Genomic DNA, 18926 nt, shown 5'->3' with positions numbered 1-18926 from the left:
CTACTCATTTTTCCCAGAGTGTATTTTATAACCAAGTTAAACAAACACCTTGAAAATGTTGGTATATTATGGAAGTGCTTACACCATCTTAAATAAACTCCATTATTATATAATAACTTTCAAGCAGTAATAAGTTATATTTGCTTTAAACTAAAGGTATTCTTCAAAATGAGTGTTGATGTTTGGAATTCAAAAGCAATAATTCTTAGTTATTTAGTTGAGTAATTTGCTGATTTTATACTGTGCATATTCTAAAAGTGAAATAATTTGTTAACTGTTCAAAGAAAAGTGCAGATTGTTAATATAAAGATTTTAGCTAGTATACAAAGAAGAAAAAAGCGGAAAACCATACAAATCTCATTTATCTCATTTAATTCTCATGAAAAGTAGGCTTCACTGATCCCTTTTATGTGTGAGAAATCAAGAAAAACAGTGGATATTGCTAATGTACTCATTTCTTTTTAAATACTCTTGTTTTAAGCCATTTAAAAATATTAATAGTGCTCTGTACAATTTTTGTGATCTTTAAATCTGGCAGTTGCTACTGGCTATCAGTAATTACAGAATTAGAAGAGGTTTTGGAGTACATATTCCTGAGCTCATGAAGATTTAATAACTTACCCAAGACCACGTAAGACCTAGTTAACGATAGCGTTTCCATCGTTAAGGGAAATTGTGGATTTCCATCTAGGTTTCTGAGCTCTAGTCTAAGAATTTCCAAATCTCTGTTACTTCCTAATTTTTAAAAAAGATGTGTTCCAATGTTCGTTGGATTAATACAGCAACTGGAAGAGAAGTTAACTGCCAAATTTTGGGTTGTCCTTTTAAGCATGCAAGGAGACTCATTGAACTAATAGGGGAAACAGTTGTCTGGGATGCCTGGGTGGCTCAGTCAGTTCAGCATCTGACTCTTGATTTCAGCTTAGGGCATGACCTCAGGGTTGTGAGATTGATCACCGTGTATAGCTGTGCACTCACCGCAGAGTCTGCTTCTCCCTTTCCCTCTGCTCCTCTTCCTGCTGTCTCTCTCTTTCTCGCTCCCTCTTTCTCTATCTCAAATAAATAAAATCTTTAAGGGAAAAAAAAAAGTTGTGTGCTTCAACCTCAGATGTGTAGCCCTTTTCTTAGTCCATCCTCTTGAAAGGAGTCTTTTCCTAAATCATCTATATAGCATTTCCTTAGCTGACAACATCAACCAGCCAGCTAACACAGGGAAGAGCAGAGTTTGGTACTAGAAGGAATCTAGATACTATTTAAACCAAACCTCTCACTTTCAAAAGCCCAGAGTAGTCTAGGTTGCCAAAGGAGATACATAATTAGTAATTTATAACAGAGCTGTGTTTAGAATCCAGATCTCTTGAAACCCAGAGAAAGATTTTTTTCCACTCTGCCGTTCTGATTTCAAGCAGAAACGAAATACATTTCAGATACGTTATTTGGAAAATTTTTTACTCACTGGAAGGATGGGCATTCAGCTAACCAGCTAACAAACCCCTTCAGTCTCTTCCTTAAAAAAATTTTATAGTTTTTAATACAGTAAAATGAGATAGTAAAATGAAAAAAAAAAAAGCTCAAATGAGGCAGTTTTTGTTCTTTCTGCAGCAAACCACACTGGATAGGGGTTAAGATGGAGCTCTATGGTGTCTTATGCTTCATTGTGGTAGAGAGTATTTTAATGGCACTTTCCTACAGTAGGATCTTATAAGATGGTTATCCTGTAGCCAATGAAATAAGGGTGTAAACTACTAAAGAGTAGTGGTGAACATTGGGTGTTCTGATTTCCTTGAGAACAAAATAAAAAAGGAACAGAAAAGACCCTGAGAAAGAAAGTGTAGTTGAAGTTTAAAAATTATAAATATAAGACATTTCTATACTTACTAAGTTAGTACTTAATCTTTCAGATAGTTTTCTACATATAAACAGTAAGGAAGGGGCAGGAAGAAACATAATAGGTTTATCTTGTGGGAACTAGTTGTAAAATTTAATGTGACTCTTTTTTTGCTTTGTTCTTTTCATTTCACTGTTTTCACCTCAGCAGAGGACTATCCAAGTCTACTTTCTCCCTTTCTCTCTTGTTCCTGGTATCTTTTTTCCACCTTTTTACTCCATCTCAAAATCTGACATATCATGTTTTCTTATAGAAGTATCTGTCACCGTCTCTCTTGTATGTAATTGCCGCACGCTCCCTATCTAACATTGCCGTGTGGGTTGGCAACACATTCCTGATTATGAGAGACTGACTTGGAGCCAGTACTGTCAGTATAGTATGAACAGCACTCCACACCCTGGGCGGGGACCATGAATAACATTTGGCTTCCAACAGTCAAAACTCCTCTGCATTCTGTATAAATACTAGATGAGAAAATGAAAAACAGATATAATTAAGTCCTTCAAAAATGACTATGGTTAAATATTACTATGTAAGGGGTTTTAAGTCAATCTACTTTCCTTCAACCTTAACTATTGTTTAAAAACAACAGTGTTGTTACCTTGTGACCTCTGGTCGAGCCTAAGTTTGCTGTTCTGTGCCTGTGAATGCAGCTTAAACTCTGTGTTGTGAACTAGAATATGTAAACTCTCAAGTACGTGAGCCTACGCTGATTACTGAGGCACCTTACTGTTTCATTGTCATGAGAAGATTGAATCCGAATGTTCACATGCTTTAATAGTTGCGTTTCAGACAAACAAGGGGATGGGTTTATAAATACTACAGTTCAGCATGCAGGATACTTCTCGTGACATGTTATGAAGAGAGAAATTTTTCTTCAAAACTTAGCTCGCTTTTAAAATCCAAAACTGAGGCGCCTGGATGGCTCAGTCAGTTAAACATCTGACTCTTGATTTCCGCTCAGGTCGTGATCTCAGTCCTGAGCTCAAGCCCCACATTCACTCTGTGCTGGGCGTGGAGCCTGCTTAAGATTCTTTCTCTCCCTCTCTGTCCGTACACCCCTCCCCACTTTCTTGTGCTCTCCATCTCTCTCTCTCTCTCTCTCTCTGAAATAAATAAATTAATTTAAAAAAAAAAACTTTCATTTATAGCCAGGTTCAGGAAGACTTGTCTCACCTTCCCAATGTAGGATGATATCATATTTTCATTGAAATTTTTTGTTTTGAGGAACTTGTTTCTCGTCATAAATATCAGAAGTTTGACATGGTCTGGGGGTGCCTGGATGGCTCACTCAGTTAAGTGTCTGCCTTCAGCTCAGGTCATGATCCCAGGGTCCTGGGATCAAGCCCCAACTCTCGCTTCTTGCTGAGTCGGGGGGTTGCATCTTCCTCTCCCTGTACCCCTCCCCCTGCTTGTGCTCTTTCTCTCTCTGTCTCTCTCTCTCTCTGTCAAATGAATGAATAAATAAGATCTTTAAAGAAAAAAATAAAATAAGAAAGTTGGCATGGTCTAATTCATAGCTATGTCCTTAGTATCAACCACTATATCCTATGTGATGGTATTAATCAAAACTGAGTATTGCAATGTAGCTATTAATATTAAATATTTGGTAAGTGTTTTTTCAGATATGTGATATGACATTCTCTGATGAATTCTGTGTATTTAGGAGACATCCTACCTCCTTCTCCTGTGTTTTGTCCAAATCCAAGAAAGTCATAACCTTACCAACCAACATCAAATGCATTCAGCTTCCTTTAGAGCTCTGGACTCTGAAAGCTTTAGAAGGGGCAGTGAAGTCCTTATAACACAGGATCCTGGAGGATTCTAGAAGAGTGGTATAGCCAGCCCAGATGGAAGACACAGCCCAGATTGGTAGCTACTACATTATATAAAACTGTTACAGATAGAGGGAACTGGAAACTTCATTCTTTCTGCTGTTCTTACTCTGCACAAATTTTATATCTATAAAGTAATTTGCAGGGCACAGCATTTCTCCATATATTTTTCCTCAGTTATATATTTTTACCCTTGCATGAGTTCTGTTCCTCCTGATTAAAAATTATATTGATTATGTCTAGCTCTCAAGGGATTTTAGAATATGTTCTATTCACATAGCATGTAGCATGATACAACATAGAATACAGTGGGCTCTAGTGAACATATAAAAGGAATAATCTTTATTCCCTAAAAATGAATGCCCTATAAAAAAGAAGAGAAAAATACTTCATATATGAAAACATAATGTTATTATTTTTGTTTCTTTGGTGTATTTGTGAATTGAAATATTTCATTAGGGTCATAACCTTAAAAATGCAGAGTTTAAAAAAATTTTTATAGTTACTTAGTTCCTGATGTTGCAATTATCTTGAGTCTCACTTTCTGCCTGTCACTTGTCCAAGCTTGAATATGTATCACTTGTAAATTATGTTTTTAGATTATAGTTTGTGCTGGCTTAGTTTGATTTTAATGGGAATATTGTAGATTTGAACATTTCCTCTGAAATAACTTTATGTAAGTTTAAAATATCATGTAAATCTCCATGATATGCTAAATATTAAAAGTATAGTGTTCATGATCACACACTATAGCTTTATATGTTTGAAGTGTTAAGTGTGGTAAGTGGTGGTAGAAATTGTGACTCTAATTGCCAAAACTATGGCTTAATACTCTAGCCTATTGAAAAGCTGCCTCTTATTGTTACTATGGAAGTGAAGTCGATAGGATATTAGGGCTGGAGTGATTTTTGTTTAAAATATCAGATTATGGTTGAAGAATAATAAAATACCTCAGATTTTTCTATCTTGTATTCTGACAAAAAAAAATAGTATACTTTCAATTATGGTAAAATAGTGCTAGAAATGAAAAGATGTCTTCAATTGTCAGAGTATGTATGATTACAAAATCTCTATAACTAGAATTCTCTCCAAATGTTAATGCTTTAAGCCATCCTTCTGTGGATCCTATTCTTCTCATTCTCTCTTCGCTAGTCTACAGAATGCTTTTGGAGAGAATATGTTCCTTTGTGTTCTATGTGTTTATATACATAGATAGACTCACATACGCCCAGTTTGGTGCTGCTTTTTTTGGCGACATGTATTGAGGCTGATTTTACGCTCGCATTTATTCTTCTGCACTCATTATTTCTACACTAAGATTCTTTCCCACAACTTCACTTTCCATATCTAAAAACTAAGTACTCATAGGAAATCAAAGAGATGGAAATTGTCTAGTGAAATGAAGAATAATCATGACCCTAAATGGACCCCGGAACACTGATTTGTACAATGTAAACTTCATTTAAATATTTACTAACTGCGGAATTTGCAAGTCAACAAATCAGATATTGCATCTAATTCTATCCCACAAAAGTCAAATACATTCTGCAATTATAATGGCAAAAGCTTAAGATTTTGCTGTTACAATTTTAACATTGCAGTGAAAGTGGCCATATGTGCATTTTATAAAAAGAGTATTTGAATATTCTTAATAAATCCATTTCACATGGTTCAAGAATTTTGGCATTCATAAAACTTTGTGTATACTATAAATAATTAGAAGCACTTCTTTGTTTAAAAAAATAGTCTGATACTTTTTTTTTTTAAAGATTTTATTTATTTATTTGACAGAGAGAAATTACAAGTACACTGAGAGGCAGGCAGAGAGAGAGAGAAGGAAGCAGGCTCCCTGCTGAGCAGAGAGCCCGATGCGGGACTCGATCCCAGGACCCTGAGATCATGGCCTGAGCCGAAGGCAGCGGCTTAACCCACTGAGCCACCCAGGCGCCCCAATAGTCTGATACTTTTTAATTAAAATAGCAATCAGTAGATTTTGTTGATCTGGAAGATGGGTATGTGAGGATGTATTGTGCTTTCTGTTTTTGTGTCTCTGTAGAAGTTTTCATAATAAATTTTTTTTTCTTTTTTAATCATTCAGTTAATACCCCATTCCTGGGTGCTTGGGTGGCTCAGTTGGTTAAGCGACTGCCTTTAGCTCAGGTCATGATCCCGGAGTCCTGGGATTGGGTCCCGCATCTGGCTCCCAGCTCCATGGGGTGTTTTCTTCAACCTCACCTTCTCTCCCTTCATGCTCTCTCTCACACATAAATAAATAAAATCTTTAAAAAAAAAAAAAATACCCCATTTCTAGGATCTGGACCAAATCTGAAGTGCTTCTATTATACATTTAAATATAGATAGAAAACATATTTGTGGTATCTGGATCCTTCAAAAAAAAAAAAAAAAAAGAGTCATCTATAATGTAAAGACAATGCATGGATAATTAGGGATCACCCTTCTTCTGCAGACCAGAACAGTGGACAAAATCTACTTTGGAACTAGTTAGTGTCTACTGGATGCCTTTAAGTAGGTCATCTCAGAAAACCAGGCTATGTTCTATCAGATCACTTGATCTATAAGGATGCAAAATATAGCTCTCCATATACACCAATGCAAGATACACTCTTGGTAAAGGACATGTTTGTAATAATCTTATGTTTGCAGGGAATTTTGTAATAATTCTTGAAATGGTTAAATTTATTATTTAATTCAGAAATGGAAAGCCAATACTTACAAAGGCTAGCCTTTCTCCTAAGCATAACTGAGTAGTAAATAATGCCTGGGAATTTTAATCTGGCCATGCCCTTACATGAAAGGAACGTGGCTGACAACATTTTTAAAAGATACATTCCAGAATACAAGCTTACAAAAGCGATTCCTGCACTTTAATTAACACAGACTTCCACTCCTACCCCAGTCTTTGAAGAAGAAAAGAAAGTATTCTATTCCCTAGTAGTGCTGCAAATCTAATCATCCTCTCCATGTTTCTGGAGTACCAGTGCCCCATTACTATAAAACAATAAGGCATCATATGTCGGTGCTCTCCCTCCCCGCAGGTGTGATACTGAGAACATTTACAAACCAACAGTTCATCAAGGGAAAGTGAGTTGTTATGCATTTAAAAGGGGATAATCAATATTACATTAATTTGCCTCACAGAAGGAACCCACGAATCGAAAAAAGGAAAGGGAACATGGACTCATGAGATAATGTAAGAACAATAATGAAGCACCACCAAAGAACAGAAATTCAACTTAAAATTTATTTACTAACTTAACACCCACTTGGCAGAAATAGTTATAAAGCAGTAAATTCATGAGACACCTGGGTGGTTTGTTGGTTAAGCGTCTGCCTTTGGCTCAGGTCATGATCCCAGGGTCCTGGGTTCGAGCCCCAAGGCAGGCTCCTTACTCCACGGAGAGCCTTCTTCTCCCTCTGCCAGCCACTTCCCCTGCTTGTGCATACTCGTATGCTCTCTCTTTCTGTCTGACAAATTAATTAATTTTTATAAAAAAGTAAATTCATTGTGGGGTGTGAAATTGTTATTGCATGGCATAACATCCAAATGACTGAAGTTGTCTATTCTGTCTACTAAATATACTTATTGAGACTGTGTACTTTTCTTTGTAAGGTAAAAACCATATTGCCTCTGTACATTTGAGTCCTCTCCTTGACCTTCTTGGTTTCATTTGCTGTCCTGTACATTGCAATGCCAGGTTTGCTGTTCAAGTTACTTTGGGGAATCCCTCAAAAATTTAACATGGCAGTTCTATAACAATATAACAAACTTCTTCAGTGCCCTTGGAAAATAGCAGTTCTTCTTAAGTAACCAATTAGCATAAGTAACAATTACTTAAGTTAATTGGTTAAGTTTAAATAGAACTAGACAAAACCATTATTTGATGTCTTCTAAACTATTTTCCAATCATATTTATCTTAAACCAGAGAAATTTCTTAAAACTTATTTTATTTACCATCACACTTCCTTGTGGTAGAATGGAATCATTTTTTTAAAGTACTAGTAAATATTTGGATTTTCAATCCCAAAACTCTTTTCATTAATTATGGTATTATTTCTTACTCATATTCAGTGTGTACAAAGCTGAACAAAATAGGGGTGTTCTGTATAATGCCTACATCCTCAGGTAAACATTGCCCCAAGAACGATGTGCAACTTCCTTTCTAGCAAGTGGCTATTTTTCCTTCTTTGTCTCAGCGTGACCTCCTTAGTCCTCCAGCCCATCATCTTCATCCTGGTTCTACAAGCCTGGTTCCTGCCATGTCATTTGACTATTTCATTAATTTATTTATCCCTTTTTCTTTTAACAATCTCTACTGAACACCTTGTAGCACCAGGAATAAGTCAGTTCATTTTGTGAAGTTCCTGTTCTCAAGCTTGCAAACTAGTGAAAAAGAATCCCTCCCATATATATCCATTGTGTGCCGTCATACATCCCATGTCTCCTCCCTCAGTTCTAGGTGTTTCCCATAGTTTTCTTTTTCTGGTGCCAAGAAAAAGCCACAAAACCATTCTGACTGGTTCCAATGAAATTCATGCACTCTAGCCTAATTTAAACCCTCAATGGCTATATAAAAGTTTTCATGTGGTTTTTACTGCCTCTTATCACATTCTTCATAGCAGAATTTCTTTACTCTTCTCAAGCTCCCAGCCACTGGCTCCCAGGAAGTGACACATGTTTTATTACTGGGAGTAAGGCAACCTCTGATATGTGATATGTGATTCCTTCTGTATTTTCACTCTTTCCCTTGTCCGTCATTTCTTAAGAAGAAAAAAGTCTTTCCTCTTTGCCAAAATGACAATCCATGTGTGTTGGGGTTTTGTTTTGTTTTTCATATTCTGTTTCCTTCACCTTTTTTTCATCAATTTTCTCCACCATCATTTGCAACTTCAGTCTCTCTCAATCTGCAGGCTTATCATCCACTAATATCCTGCTTAGACATCCCACCCTGCCACAAAGACTCAGATAACTCATTCAGTCTATTTTTTTCTTACATTAAATTTTTTTAAGATTTTATTTATTTATTGGACAGACAGACATCACAAGTAGGCAGAGAGGCGGGCAGAGAGAGAGAGAGGGAGAAGCAGGCTCCCTGCTGAGCAGAGACCCCCAATGTGGGGCTCCATCCCAGGACCCTGGGATCATGACCTGAGCCAAAGGCAGAGGCTTTAACACACTGAGCCACTCAGGCACCCAAATTTTTAATGTTCTATTTAAATATTTGTGCTTTTGTATGTTTTGGGGAGTGGGTGGAGAGAGGTCTGTAGTTTTCATCAAATTCTAACAAATGAATCTGTAACTCCACAGTATTAAGAGCCACAGCTATAAATGTAGTCAGAGACCAGGTTATGAGAGGCTTTGGATACCAAGCGAAGGAGGTTTTAAACTGAATCCTGAAGACTTTAACAAATAATAGTAATATGCTCAGATTCTCATTTCTGGAAAGTTCTGAACATGTCACACAGCTGGCAAGTAGTGAGCCGAGATCTAAGCCCAGATAATCTGGTGTCAGAGTCCAGATTCTTAACAAGTGTGCCAAACTGCCTCGAAATTGGAATTCTGTTGTTTGAATTGGTAAATTTAAAGCAATATATAAAATGTTCTAGTCTCATACGAGTAAATGAAATGTTTGATTTGATTTGTGTGTAACAGTTAATGCATTTGCTTTTTAATGTTTTTGTTTTAATCCTTTTAGAACCAATTCGAAGATACAAAACTTACCACAGTGATATCTTTAGTACCTCCAGTGAAAGTCCATCTATCATTTCCTCTGAATCAGATTTCCGACAAGGTGAGAGGCATTTGAGTAACCAATTTGTTTTTAAGAAACCATGAACGTCCTTCCTTTTCAGTGACGTTAAGCTATAAGGTGTCAAAGAATAATTCTCTATAGATATTAAAATTATAAAAAGCTGATGATTACTTTTTTTAATAGTATTTTAGGACCTTAATAGCATCAAACATCATCAAACAACAATATAGTCATTTTCATAATAGGAAAAGATTCATTGTCTTCAAAAATAATGTGACTTGTCTCTGAAGAGTTTAATGATATTATGTCATTAATTTGATGGTATGAATGTGATATGTTAAAATGACCTTAGTGTATCTGCTAAATGTTTGAGTTTTAAATAAAGCTACTTCATATTTTTATCACCTGTGCAGTTTTCTCTTTATTCATTCCTTTTTTCATTCTTTAATTAGTACGAAAAAGTGAAGCTTCCAAGAGGTTTGAATCCAACAGTGGTCTCACAGGGGTAGATGAAAACCTAAGTCAAAGCCAGTCACAGAGACCAAGGTATGTAATATGAAAAAATAGTAACAATAAATTGCCAATGGCAGGTTTTTTTTATTAGAATCAGGGAGAATTTTTGAAAATTATCCTCTTTTTTCTATAGTCTCTATTTTCCTTTTTCTTTACCTCTTCTTTTAGTTCTTGAAAATTTATTTAATTACGTGGAACACATTGTAGTTGTATGTGTTTGAGTTATTGGAATCTTTTAAAATTAGAATTGGCTGTGGTTATTTATAGTCTGTTCTTGAAATTAAAATTGTCAATATGTATCTAAAATAACTTACTAGCAGGAAATTCTGAAGGGATGGCATCAAGAATCTGTGAAAAGATAGTAAACCTTGATTTCTAAGAGAATAATTTCTCTTTCAAAAAGTTGAGTGGGCTTAACAAGGAGGTTTTCAGGGAGTATTTTTTGTTGAATGAATAATGACTAGGTTACTACTAAGTAACCTATTATGTAAAAAGTTAACTATTCACTACATATTTACTGGCTTAAAAGAGGTTATATTGTTTTTTTGGTTTTTTGTTTTTTAAGTTCAATCTGGGCTTTCAAGTTCATTTTCAATTAGCAATAATCGCGGCTTTCAAGTTCATTTTCAATTAGCAATAATCGCGCCTCAGATAAACCTCATTGGCTACGATACTGCCACTGCTATTCAGCTTTCTTATAAGGTATTAGGTATTCTTGTGCTGTGCTTAGGATGGTGGTATTATAGTTATATATTGATTTACTTTGTTTAAACTGAAAAGTATCAAGTCAATACTGAATATTTTGATGTATTTTCTTTTCATGTGTGCCCAGGTCCCTTACCTGAATAAAAGCATATTGTTAATGTTAAACATTAATTTGACATTTGTAATATGTTATTACAGAATCAGATGTTATTTCAGAATTTACTCCCAAACTATGGAAATCCTTTTAAATTTGATATCTTAGTCTGTTTAATTCAAGTATCACCATATACAAAAGAATCATTTAGAGATTAACAAAAACTTGCCCCTTAGCTAATTAATTCTGACAGACAGTGTTTCACACCTGTAAACTATTAATAGACCAGGTAACCCTAGCCATATGATTAAAACAGACAATTTATCTAGGGTTTAGACTCCAAATAATTAAATACATTACACTAAAGTTATTCCTTTTAATATTGCAGTTTTTATTAAATTTATGTCTTTTTCTCTTCTCTCTTATGCCTTTTAAAATAATCCATGACACTTCATTTCCTTGGAGGAAAGCTCTAATAAGCATTCATTTACCTAAAGCAGTATTTTATTTGCATAATAGAATTTTATATTACTAGGACCCCGTTGTGGTGATAACCATGATTGGGTAATTTTGAACAAAGAGGTAAGAGACAAAGATAGGTTTATGTTTGATGTTAAGTCTCTGTATATGCTATATTTCATATAAGATGCTAAACTCTACTTCTTTTAGACAAATCTCACCCCCTTTTTCTGCCCACAGAAAAACACATTAACTAAGATACTCTAAATTCCTTATTTCAGTGCAGAATTTTCTGAATGTGAACAAAGGTTTCTGATAACATCCTTAGCATGCTGGCATACAATTGGGAGGCCCTGTTTTGTTCTTTAGGTCATATATTTGTGAGATCTATAAATAGTTCTCTATTTAGACATGTTTGCATGCTTCTTTATAAAAATTTCCATTCCCTTTAGCTAAAATGAAATGGAAAAACAGATCCAGGCAGTGCTATTGATTTGTATCATAGGGGGTGGGGGGAAATTAACAGGAAATTATGAGTCAGATACAGCAGAATGAGTAATTTTTTGATTCTGAGTTATCAAAAGTGTCTTTCAGTGACCAAAAAGGATATTCAAAGCTGTTTTCCAAAGAACATCTCTAAGTTTTTTCTGTTAACTTTTGAAGTACAGTTTATACATAATACAATTCCCACTGCTTCTGTGCCTATCTGCTTGACAAGGTAACCTATTTTTCTAACTTAAAGCAACCTACTTATTCATTCCTATATGATCCAGATTTTCTTTGTTTTTTGTTCATGTGTTTGCTTTGTTTAGGTTTTATTTTTTATTTTGTTGCCTCTCAAACGTTTTAGCCTTTATAGGAACACTACCAAATATTGCGTTGAAAGAGATAAACTGATAGTCATTTTTTCTACCTGTTTGTAACTCTGGTATAAAATAATTTGAACAAGAAAGCTAATATATTTAATAAATATATTAGGTGCAACTTAAAATGTATAGATTTATATTCTTATTATTGTCCTTGACCCCTCACTAAGTGAGATTTTGTCATTTTGTCATTTTCTCAAGAAGTGATTGCTGTGCACCTACCATCTATTGGGAACTTTTAGGTACTGGAGATAGAATCATGAACAAAACCAAGAAAAAGTGTCCCTCAAGGAATTTCTAGGGCTGAGAGATAGCGAATAAACTGTTAAAAAACAAGTGAGTAATGCACCATCAGATAATGATGGTGCTTTAAAGAAAAATAAAGCAGGCTAAGGGGATAGAGAGTGCACACAGAGGGAAACTGATCAACAAAGTGAAAAGTCAATCTACTGAATGGGAGAAGATATCTATAAGTGATATTTCTGATAAGGAATCATACCCAGAATAGATAAAGAAATTATACAATTTTTACACCAAGAAGAGGCCAAGTGATCTAATTTAAAAATGGGCAGCGGACCTGAATAGACATTTTTTCCAAAGAACACATATAGATGGCTGATAGGCACATGAGAAGATGCTCAACATCATTAATTATCAGGGAAATGCAAATCAAAACCACAATGTGGTATCAGCTCACACCTGCCAGAATGTCTGAAATCAAAAAGACAAGAAACAAGTGTTGGCTAGAAGGTGGGGAAAAAGGAATCTGGTGTACAGTTGGTGGGAATGTAAAGTGGTGCAACCATTGTGGGAAACAGTATGGAGAGTCCTCAAAAAATTAAAAGTAGAAATACCATATGATCCAATAATTCCACTAGTGGATATTTACCCAAAGGAAATTGAAAACACCAGTTTAAAAACATATTTGTACCTCTGTGTTTACTACAACACTATTTACAATAGCCAAGAAGTGGAAGCAACCCAAGTGCCCATCAGTAGATGAATGGATAGAGAAGACACACACACACACACACACACACACGCGCGCGCGCACCCTGGAATATTACTCAGCCATAAAAAATAATGAGATCTTGCCATTTGCAACAACATGAATGGACCTAGAGGGTATTATGCTGAGTGAAATAAGTCAAGCAGAGAAAGGTGAATACCATATGATTTCATTTATATGTGGAATCTAAAAAAACGAAACAAATGAAAAAAACAAAACAGACACAGACCTTAATACAGAGAACAAACTATTTTTTTCTTTTTTTTTAAAGACTTTATTTATTTGACAGAGAGATGTCATAAGTAGGCAGAGAGGCAGGCAGAGAAAGGGGGAAGCAAGCGCCCCACTGAGCAAAGAGCCCTATGTGGGGCTGAATCCCAGGACCTCGAGAACATGACCTGATCCAAAAGCAGAGGCTTAAACCCACTGAGCCACCCAGGCACCCCTACAAACTATTGATTATGAAAGTGGGGAGGGAGTGAAATAAATGAAGAGGATTAAGAGGTACATTCTTTCAGTTATAAAATAAGTCACAAAAATGAAAAGTACAGCATTGAGAATATAGTCTATAATATTGTAATAACTTTGTATGCTGACTATACTTGACATGGTGAGCATTGAGTGATATAGAATTGTCATAACCCTGTGTTGCTCATCTGAAACTATACCATTGTATATCAGCTACACTTCAATACTAAAAAATTAAATTTAAAAAGACATTAAAAAAAAAAAAAGAAAGCAGGATGAAGGGTAGAGAGTACAGGGTTGTGATGTCAAAGTTCTATTTTACATAGGTAGGGTGATTAGAGGAGGCCTTTCCCAAGGATTATATTTTAACCGAAAACTATTTTAAGTGACAGGGTGAACTATGAAGATATCAGGAGACAGAGGGCTCTTTCCAGGCAAAGGGAATGTCAAGAGCAGAGGCCTTGCATTATGAGAGATGTGTTGTATGTCAGAGGAATACAGGAAGGACATGTGGGTGCAGCAGAATGAGAGAAAGGCAGAGTGGGTAGTAACCAGAATCCAAATCGTCTCATACCTCAGGAGCTTAAGTGAACACTTTGGACGTATGACGGGAAGCCATTGGGTGGCTTGAAAACATAGATGTGATTTACAGTTAATAGGATTACTCTGTTATGTTCTCTGAAGAACAGATTACAGGAGTAAAAGCCTAGTTAGGAAGTAATGACAGTGAGACGTAGCCCCACATCCATTTGGATGGCTATAGCCCAGATTAGATTGCTTGTGATAGAGAAGAGTCAGATATAGATATTTTCAAGGTTGTGTTTTCAGGATTTGCTGCTCAATTATATAGGAGATTTGTAGGATAGAGAAATCAAGAATGATCCCCAGTTGTGTTGTGAAGCAACTGGTGAATGAGAAAAATTGGACAAGGGAAAAAATATCAAGAGTCTGATTTGAGACATAATAGCCTAAAGATGCATATTAACATCCAAGTAGAACACTCACCTAGGCAAATAAAATTAGAATTTAGAGGAGAGGCTGAGTTATAGGCATATATAATGTAATTAAGGCTATGAAAGTAGATAAGATCATGTAGCTATGGAGTATATATGGAGACTAGGAAAATCTGGAGGTTTGAGCACTATTGTCGTCAAATACTAGGAGATTAGAAATGAAGGAGGCACCAACAAAAGAGCCAAAAAGGAAAAGCCAATAAAGTAGAAGGAAAATAAAGAGCATGGTTTTCCAGAAGGAAAATATTTTAAGACTAGGAAGGACTACACCTGGTGGCTCTGTCATTTAGGCATCCAGTGTCTTGATTTCAGCTCAGGTCATGATCGCAGGGTCATGAGCTCAGCTCCATGTCCTACAACATGCTGCTTATGGAGCCTCCTTAGGATTCTTTCTCCCCATCCCTCTGCCCCTCCCCGCCTCTGAAACAAAACAAATGAAAAGAATAGGAAAGAGTGAGCAACTGTGTCTTTTGGTGCTTAGAGGTCAAGTAAAATGAAAATCGAGGATTATCCTTGGACCTTGACAATGATGAGGTCAGTCATTTCTGTGAACAGCTTTGGTGAAATTGTAGGGACTAAAACTGTTGGTCTGAGACCAAGAGGGTGGGAGATGAAGTGGAGATAAAACTTAAACAATGAGAAGAAATTTACTCTAAAAGACAACAGGGAAAAAGGGGGATAGAGTCCAAAAGAGGATGTACAACCAAAGGAGAATTTTGTTTTTGTTCTGAGCAGGAAATAGTACATCATGTTTGTAGACTAATGACAATAACATAGTTTTCGATAGTATGAATGCGCGTGAGGGGATAAGTGCAAGGGCAAAGTCTCTGAGCAGGAGAGGGGATGGAATTCCATGCCCCGGAGAGGTGTCAGAGCTCCGAAAGGCTGCAGGAGATCCTTCACCGTTACAGAGGAGAAGACAGAATATATGGATGTATATCTGGAAATTTTGGAGGCATGGGTTGAGGAAGTTTTTTCCTGATTGCTTCTTAGTTCACCGAGAAAACTGAGGAAAGGTCATCAGTAGAGAGAAAGAGGGAGAGAGTATTTGAGCTTTGAAAAGAAAAGGGAAGGCGAAGAAGGTATAAAGTAGTCCTCTAAGAAAATGAGTTACCAGACAGCGCTGAGAGCCCAGTGAGATCAGTCAGCATGGTTCTGCAGTTTCTTGAGAGTTTAGTTTGTCTGCAAAAGAGTGGTCCCAGGGTCCTGGGATCGAGCCCCGCACCAGGCTCCCTGCTTGGCGGGAAACCTGCTTCTCCCTCTGCCACTCCCCCTGCTTGTGTTCCCTCTCTTGCTCTGTCTCTCTCTGTCAAAGAAATAAGTAAAATATTTTTTAAAAGAAAAAAAGTGATTTTAATGATGGGCCTTGGAATTCAGTGTAAGGGTAAAAGATGGGTAATAGAGAAAGTGGTGGAGTCAGTGAATTCTTTGAAGAAGGGTATTAGAGGTAGTGAGCGAAAAAGATAAGATTTATATAGAGAGTTCATTGGAGGATGGAAATATGACATTTTTAGAGGTAGTGCAGTTACTGTTTATAGGCGACACAACCTTGGAAGAGATGACTGGCTGGCTGGCGTGTGGAAGGCTGGAGTATTGGAGGACTCCCCAGCCTCTGTAACACAATCTTGAATGATAACAGGAGTCCTGATGTCAGGTACTTAAATGTCTAATGAATAAGAGAGAGTTGACCAGTAGGACAACTGAATGTCTAAAGCAAAAGCAGAGCGGGGGAATAAGTGATTTCATACCATGTACTTCAGGGAAGCTGGGGGCTCTTGTAAGTCAGCAATGGTCTGGAAGCAGAAATAAGAATTAAGGGGAATCTAGGGGGACCTGGGTGACACAGTCAGTTGAGGGTCCAGCTCTTGAATTCAGCTAGGGTTGTGGTCTCAGATCTAGTCCCACGTCAGGCTCTGTGTTCCACATGGAGTCGGCTTCAGATTCTTGCTCCCTCTCCCTCTGCCCTCCTGCTTGTACTCGCTCTTTTTCACTCTCTGTCTCTCAAATAAATAAATAAATCTTTTTAAAAAATATGAATTAAGGGGAAACTCTATCCATCTGCAGGCCCAGTGGTACAGGACTATAAAAATAAACAGCCCCGTCTGAAGAGAACTGCAGTGGAATCAGTTTCAGAGGATGCTAGAATGTTTTTTTTTGTTGTTGTTGTTGTTGTTGTTGTTTTAATTTTTTTATAAACATATAATGTATTATTAGCCCCAGGGCTGCAGGTCTGTGAATCACCAGGTTTACACACTTCACAGCACTCTCCGTGGCACATACCCTCCCCAATGTCCATAACCCCACCACCCTCTCCCGACTCCTCTCCCCCTGGCAACCCTCAGTTTGTTTTGTGAGATTAAGAGTCACTTATGGTTTGTCTCCCTCCCGATCCCATGGTGTTTCATTTATTCTTTTCCTACCTCCCAAACCCCCCACATTGCATCTTCACTTCCTCATATCAGGGAGATCATATGATAGCTGTCTTTCTCCAATTAACTTATTTCAATAAGCAAAATACCCTCTAGTTCCATCCATGTTATTGCAAATGGCAAGCTTTCATTTCTTTTGGTGGCTGCATAGTATTCCATTGTGTATCTATACCGCATCTTCTTTTTTTTTTTTTTAAAGATTTTATTTATTTGACAGACAGAGATCACAAGTAGGCAGAGAAGCAGGCAGAGAGGAGGAAGCAGGCTCCCCGCTGAGCAGAGAGCCCGACTTGGGGCTTGATCCCAAAACCCCAGGATCATGACCCGAGCGGAAGGCAGAGGCTTTAACCCGCTGAGCCAACCCGGCGCCCCTATACCACATCTTCTTTATCCATTCATCTGTTGATGGACATCTAGGTTCTTTCTATAGTATGGCTATAGTGGACATTGCTGCTATAAATATTTGGGTGCACGTGCCCCTTCAGATCACTACGTTTGTATCTTTAGGGTAGATACCCAGTAGTGCAATTGCTGGGTCATAGGGTGGCTCTATTTTCAACTTTTTGAGGAAGCTCCATGCTGTTTTCCAGAGTGGTTACAACAGCTTGCATTCCTACCAATAGTGTGGGAGGGTTCCCCTTTCTCCATCAGAGGATGCTAGAATGTTTAGAGAAGAGGTGGAGCATGTAGATCTATCCAGTGGAAACAGGACAGCATACAATTATCAATAAAATAAAAGTAGGATTGAAATGTTACTGCAGGGGTTCTTCTGAGATGACTAAATAAAAATTGTTTAAATTCATGATATCTTACTTCACCTGTTTTTCTTTCTTGAATTAGACCAAAATAATTGTTTTCTTCTCTTTTCTCTGTAATAGACAATATGAAACACCCCTTGAAGGCAATGTAATTAATCAAGAGATTATGCTAAAACGGCAAGAAGAAGAAATGATGCAGCTGCAAGCCAGAATGGCCCTTAGACAGTCTCGGCTGAGCCTGTATCCAGGAGACACAATCAAAGCCTCTATGCTTGACATCAGCAGGGATCCCTTACGAGAAATGGCCCTTGAAACAGCCATGACCCAAAGAAAACTAAGGGTAAGTTAATTCTCAGATTACTGCATTTAAACATGATCTCACAGAGAAATTTCTTTTTTTAAGTTTTTACTTAAATTCCAGTTGGTTGGATACCTGGGTGGTTCAGTCTGTTAAGCATCTGCCTTCAGCTCAGGTCATGATCTCGGGATCCTGGGATCAAGCCCAATGTCAGGCTCCCTGCTCAGCGGAGAGTCTACTTCTCCCTCTCCCTCTGCCTCTCCCCCTGCTCACACTCTCTCTCTCTCATTCTCTTTCTCTTAAATAAATAAATAAAATCTTTTTTTTTATTCCAGTTAGTTAACATACTCACAGGAAAATATTATGCAAAACACTTTTAAATTCTGTAGGTGTCCTAAAGTTGCCTGTAGATGAAATCGAAATTCCATAATAATTGCACTGGTGGGGGCGCCTGAGTGGCTCAGTGGGTTAAAGCCTCTGCCTTCAGCTAGGGTCAGGGTCTCAGGATCCTGGGATCAAGCCCCGCATCAGGCCCTCTGCTCCGCAGGGAGCCTGCTTCCCTTCCTCTCTGCCTGCCTCTCTGCTTACTTGTGATCTCTGTCTGTCAAATAAATGAGTAAAATCTTTAAAAAAAAAAATTATTACACTGGTGTTAAATGTTGGTTGCTAATAAATATTTAGCTGTTTCATTATTCTAATAAATATTTAGCTGTTTCATTATTCCATTTTTTATGAGATGGGTTTAGGAAAAGATATTCTAAATATACTGTTTATTTTAAAAGTATATTCATGATCCTTAAAGTCAACTGGATTTATTCA

At 37.0% G+C, this 18926-nt stretch overlaps 1 protein-coding gene across 7 annotated transcripts in view; it reads left to right on the top strand.

Moving 5' to 3' along the window:
• The window catches only part of PTPN13 (protein tyrosine phosphatase non-receptor type 13), a 203667-nt gene that overhangs the window by 105680 nt on the left and 79061 nt on the right, over positions 1–18926 (top strand). For all 7 annotated transcript variants that reach the window (XM_082726629.1, XM_082726631.1, XM_082726630.1 and 4 more), the window contains 3 exons: positions 9439–9534; positions 9948–10041; positions 17930–18149. In XM_082726629.1, the coding sequence (XP_082582755.1) occupies positions 9439–9534; positions 9948–10041; positions 17930–18149 (410 nt within the window). The remainder of the gene's footprint in view (positions 1–9438; positions 9535–9947; positions 10042–17929; positions 18150–18926) is intronic.

Source organism: Mustela nivalis (assembly GCF_964662115.1).
Source record: "Mustela nivalis genome assembly, chromosome: 4".
NCBI classification, from domain to species: domain Eukaryota; kingdom Metazoa; phylum Chordata; class Mammalia; order Carnivora; family Mustelidae; genus Mustela; species Mustela nivalis.
The sequence above is the reverse complement of the archived record's forward strand: the minus strand, read 5'-3'. Positions and strand labels throughout refer to the sequence as shown.